General features: G+C 63.7%; 1 protein-coding gene across 1 annotated transcript; it reads right to left on the reverse strand.

The window, feature by feature from the left end:
• Nucleotides 1-1,879: 1,879 nt before the first annotated feature.
• Nucleotides 1,880-5,343, reverse strand: SLC25A6 (solute carrier family 25 member 6). The gene is made up of 4 exons (XM_012763664.3): nucleotides 5,106-5,343; nucleotides 3,822-4,308; nucleotides 2,990-3,130; nucleotides 1,880-2,443 (listed from the first exon to the last, which is right to left on the reverse strand). Exons 1-4 carry the CDS (start codon nucleotides 5,214-5,216, stop codon nucleotides 2,286-2,288), a joined length of 897 nt encoding a protein of 298 aa, XP_012619118.1. The 5' UTR covers nucleotides 5,217-5,343; the 3' UTR covers nucleotides 1,880-2,285.

Genomic DNA, 5,343 nt, shown 5'->3' on the forward strand with positions numbered 1-5,343 from the left:
CCCCCCACCCATCTCGGGGGTCTAGCCGCGTCACCGCAGAGCCACTCGGACTCAGTTTCCACCTCGGGCAGTCCGCTGCACCAAGACGCGCTCCCCGCGTTTCTCTGTGAGCCCCCGGCGCCACCTGTGTGACTAGGGCGGGCCTAATGTCCCCAAACGGGCGCTGTTCTCGCAGGTGAGCCTGTACCCGCACAGACGCACGTGGACACCGAGCACCCGCAGGCCGGAGCGGCCGTGTCTGGCGGGGTCTCCGCCCCTGCCTGGCCTGGCCTCCTCGCGGTCCGCGAGAGAAGGCTCCTGCCCCTCCCCCATAGACAGACACTGGTCCCCTCTGCGGCGCCCTTCGCCCTCTGGTCGCGTGTGGACGTGGCCTGCACCTGCTACCCAGCCCAGGGAGGTGCCGGCAGGGACGGGGCATTTCAGCAGCCGTGTGTGCTGCGCCCGGTGGCCCCAAGCGTGCCTGTGCCCCTGAGTCCCTCTGCAGGCCCCGCGCGTGCCAGCCTTAACGCCTAGAACTGAGCTGAGCTGGCTGGAGCCGGGTTCCCCAGACGGGAACAGAGATTTTGGCAACGCTGGGTCCCCAGGGGGCGGGGCTTCCCTCAAATCACCTCCCCGCCCTAGAGCTGCGAATTCCTCACGAAGTTACCCAATTTTTAGCTCGCTGGCCTTCTTAGCGTTTGAAGAAACATCACCCCCACGTTGCAGCTGCTGGGCTCTGAATGCCAGCTTCTGAGAACCAACCCCCCACCCCGCGGAACCACAGTGACCGTGACTTGCGGAGTGCCCGACGACGACGACGGGGCTGGTTGGTGTGAATTACACAAGGCCCAGTTACTAGGTTAAAATGTAACAGGAGTGGAAACGACTCAAGACCGAACCCCGCGGTTTTCACAGTTGCACAAAATCCAAGTCCCAGGGTCTGAGTGTCAGAGCCCGGGCGTGGGGTGCCCCTGCGGAACCCGCGTGTGGGCTCAGGGCGGGAAAGCCACTGGTCACTTACCCACATCGTGAGCCCTGTGGCCAAGTCAGGACTTGAACTTCCTGCTCTCTAATCTAGCTTCATCTGGAAAGAAATGAGGGCTTGTACCCAGCAGTGCCTCTGAAGATTGCTGATAAGATTCTGCCTTGACAGGCAGAAGTTCTGGAAAGGCCGGGGGAGGCTCGGGGACACAGGGCTGCCCTCCTCACACCCACGACACAGCAAGCCATAGGTTCAACGTTCAGCAGGGGAATGACTCAGAATGAGCTCCTCTCCTGCGTGGAGCAGCCTGTGCGGAACGGCTCAGAAGCCAGCTGGCCTGGCTGTGCCCACACGGTGGCAGGTTGGACAGGTGAGGCCTCCACAGAAGGGAGGGGTGGTCCTGTCTCTTCTGGGACCTGAACTGCAGGGATGTGGCTGGAAGGGCATTGCTAGGACAGCAGGCAGACAGGACTCCAGGAGCCTGGGGCAGGAAGAACTTCTGGCTCTGGATGCTCATGTTGAACATTCATGCAAGGTGATGGGTGGTGTGAGCTCAAGTGCTGTCCACCCTCACGAATGCAGAGTTCCCCTCACACGAGGACACACCCAACCACACTCCACCTACAGTGCCTCCAAGAATGTGACCAACAGGTGTTTACGAGCACCCACCACAGGGCTCTGTTACAGCTGCCTATAGAACAGCACACTAGTGTCCTGCAATGGCTGCCTTCCAATGCATAGAGCCCCGTCCTGGGCCTGGCTTCAACCCTACATCCCATGTCTTCCCAGCCAGGGACCACTTGGGCCTCTCTGCACCCCAGGATGGTCAGAAAGGGTGGCCCCGCAGGGACAGAGCAGCCCCCCACTGACCCCTCCCTGCAGCCCCCACACCCCAAGGCTGGCCAGACCACGCAGGGAGACTCTGTGTCCTGTGTTTATTGTTTTGCAGAATGCCCCACGGGAACATGATTGCAGACACTCGCTGTGCAAAAACAGGAGCTAGCTAGTGCTTAAGTACAAATGGAGACATGATTCTTCTTTAAATAAATACTTAAACACGACACGGGTCCTACAAGCATCTGGACTCGAGGTCTGAGTGGCCCACCCGGTGTCAGGGTTCCCCTCCCCCCAGTAATCAACACATGGAGTCGGCCGCCAATGGTCAGCATGATCGCAAGCCCTGTTCTAGAGCCTTCCCCCGGCCCTCTACAGACATGATCTGGCCGGGACAGGCAACTGGAATTTCTCGAAGGTCGGTGGTCTGTCACAGGAAAGGATTCTACGGGGCTCTCCTGGTCCCCGGGCCGGTCGGGGGCAGACGCCCTTAGATGACTTTCTTCAGCTCGTCGTACAGGACCAGCACGAAGGCCCCGCCCATGCCCCTGAGGACGTTGGACCAGGCGCCCTTGAAGAAGGCTTTGCCGCCCTCGTCTCTGAAGATCTTCCTCCAGCAGTCCACGGTCCCCTTGTACATGATGTCAGCTGCCAGGAGGGGCAGAGGGGGACACGGCGGTGAAGTCCCTCAGCACAGGGACACCTGCCCCCCAGACCTTCCACAGAAACCCAAACCCAGTTAGCGATTTGAGCAACTAATGGTTCAAAACGGAAAAAATGAAGCTCTGGTGAGCAACTACCCCAGCTTGGGGCCTCCTACAAGCTCTTGTCGGAAGCGGGTATTCGAGACACAGGACAGGAGACCCCAGCCTTGGTGGGACCCCGTTTCCACCCCTGGGGCCCAGGCAGGACTGAGGGTGTGGGCCTGGTCAGGTGCCCAGATGGGGCCACAGGTCCAGGGCATAGGGATCTAAAGACTGCTGCCTGTGCAATGCCAAGTGTCAAAAAGAACAGAAGCCCGTTCATTCCCAAGGGAATTCCTTCAGGCAGGCAGGGTAGGGCTGGGGTCAGGTCTCTCTGCCAAAGTGCTGCCTGAAACCCTTTGGGCGTGTCACCAGAGCCAGCAGCACACCCCCCAGGGGCGGGGCCGGGGGCCACTGGAAGGGCTGCCAGGGACAGGGACGGGGCCGGTACCTCCTTTGCGCCCAGACTGCATCATCATGCGCCGCCGCACGGTGTCGAAGGGGTAGGAGACCACGCCGGCCACGGCCGTCACCGTCTGCGCTATCATCCAGCTCACCACGATGTGCGTGTTCTTGGGGTCGGGGAGCATGCCTGCGGAGTCACCAGCCAGCGTCAGTGCCCAGAGCGCTCACACGTGGGCCCCCCGAGAGGGCTGGCACCCCGTCCCTCCAGGGTCTGAACTGCCCCTCCACATGGCTGCACGTGGGGGGGTCTCAGTACGGGCGACCTTCGCGACACTGGAGGTCAGGACCTGGTCAGATGCAGGTTAGGGAGGCGAAGCCACCTACAGTCTAGCGCAGCCCCCGAGGCTGGGGCTGGGCAGCGGCCCCGTCTGGAGACCAGGGCGTTAAGAGCGCCCTGGAGGTGGTGTCTGAATGTTTCAGCCGCAAGGTGACAGCCCGTGATGGCCCCGGGCTTTGGAAGGGTTACCGTGGTAACAGGTGTGTGTGTGTTGTGTGGCCTCCAAAACTCGCTTGCCAAAGCCCCCCAACCCTTACACCTCGGGACACAGCAGCATTTGAAGTTAAAGAGATAACTGAGGTAAACTGAGGTCTCTGAGTCCTGATCTAGCAGGACTGGTGTCCTTGTAAGCAGAGATGAGGGCACAGATAGGCACACAGGAACAACCCCGTGAAGACACAGGGCGTCTACACACCCAGGAGAGGAACCAGCCCTGAGACCCCTTGATCTGGGACCTCCAGCCTCCAGGACGTGACAGGACGCCCGCCTGTCAGTCAAGCCCTGCCGTGCCCTGGGATTGGGCCGGGGCAGCCGCACTCACCTTTGGCCGTGTCGTACACGCCAAAGTAGGCGGCGCGGTAGATGATGATGCCCTGCACCGAGACGTTGAAGCCCTGATACAGGCCCCGGATGCCGTCGGACTTGGTGATCTTCACCAGACAGTCCCCCAGGCCCTTGAACTCGCGCTCGGTGCCCGACTTCCCCACGTCGGCGGCCAGGCGCGTCCTGGCGAAATCCAGCGGGTACACGAAGCAGAGGGACGTGGCCCCGGCCGCCCCTCCGGAGGCCAGGTTGCCCGCGAAATACCTCCAGAACTGCGTGTGCTTGTCCACGCCCCCCAGGAAGATCTGCTTGTACTTATCCTTGAAGGCGAAGTTGAGGGCTTGCGTGGGGAAGTAGCGGATGACGTTGGCCAGGTTGCCCCTCCAGAAGGACAGCATCCCCTGCTCCTTGGGGATGCGCACGATGCAGTCCACGATGCCCTTGTACTGCTTGTCGGCCGCGATCTGCTTGCTGGCGTGCTGCACCTGCGGGGCGCGGAGGGGGCTGCTCACACGGGGGCCCGGGTCTCCCCGCGCAGGGACACTCCGAGCACAGAGCGTGCCGCTGGCTAGAGAACCAGCTCACGGGTCACCGGCGAGCTGCCCTAAGCATCTCGTTAGAGCCAAGATTACTTGTTACTGCAACCCAAGTGCCACCTGCTACATTGTAGCGACGCCAATGGCAGGAAGGCAACAATGTCGCCCGCGGGCGTGCTACCGCCAGTACTATCCGCACAGGGGGGCAAGCAAAGCTCACTGCGGCCCAGGACTGCAGACGGGCCGGAGGAGAGGGCAAAACGCACCCGGGGAAACTCGGGGTCCCGGCATTATGCAGCAGCAGGACACCCACGGGCAGGGTGGCTGGGCCCTAAGCAACGGGACCGAAGTGGTTAAGCAGGGCGGAGCGCGCGCAAAGGCGGGAAGCGGCCGGGCAGAGGCCGGCACGGGGTGACCTCAGTCCCCGGGAGACCTGTCCACGCGCTCAGCCCCTGCGCATGCGCCCTGAGGCCGCCGAGGCAGCCTTTCCCCAGGCTCCGGGCCCACCGCGCACGCGCGGGCGCCCGGCCGCGGCGCGGAGACCCAGTGCGCAGGCGCCAGCCCGCCCCTGCGCATGCGGCGGCGCTCGCGCGACGCGTCCCCGGAAGCCGGCGCGGACAAAGCGGCCGCGGCCTTCCACTTCCGGTGCCCGCCTGTCAGCCGGCCGGTCGCGGTGCAGCCGGCTCCCCGCGCCCCGCTCGCCCGGCCCGGCCCGTCGCCCCCGGCGGCCGCGCCCGCGCCCTCACCTGCAGCAGCAGCTTGACCCGCTCGATCGGGGCCACGGCCGTCTTGGAGATGGCGGCGGCGATGCCGCCGGCCAGGAAGTCCTTGGCGAAGGAGATGGCCTGTTCCGTCATGGTGGCGGGGCGCGCGGACAGCCGGAGCGCGGGCGCGGACAGCGGAGGGAGGGCGCCACTGGCTTAGCGATGCCGCCGCCGGGACCGAAAGGACGGGGCGGCCACCGCGCAGCCGCTAAGGCGCCGA

This window comes from Microcebus murinus, chromosome X, assembly GCF_040939455.1.
Source record: "Microcebus murinus isolate Inina chromosome X, M.murinus_Inina_mat1.0, whole genome shotgun sequence".
Taxonomy (NCBI): Eukaryota; Metazoa; Chordata; class Mammalia; order Primates; family Cheirogaleidae; genus Microcebus; species Microcebus murinus.

Bases quoted from the DNA above. Each gene is read 5' to 3' on its own strand.
- SLC25A6 (XM_012763664.3), bottom strand. From the start codon at position 5,216: ATGACGGAACAGGCCATCTCCTTCGCCAAGGACTTCCTGGCCGGCGGC. The intron at 3,131-3,821 runs GTGAGTGCGGCT...GTGACTCCGCAG, and splicing joins CGTGTACGACACGGCCAAAG to GCATGCTCCCCGACCCCAAG. The intron at 2,444-2,989 runs GTACCGGCCCCG...CCCTCCTGGCAG, and splicing joins GCAGTCTGGGCGCAAAGGAG to CTGACATCATGTACAAGGGG.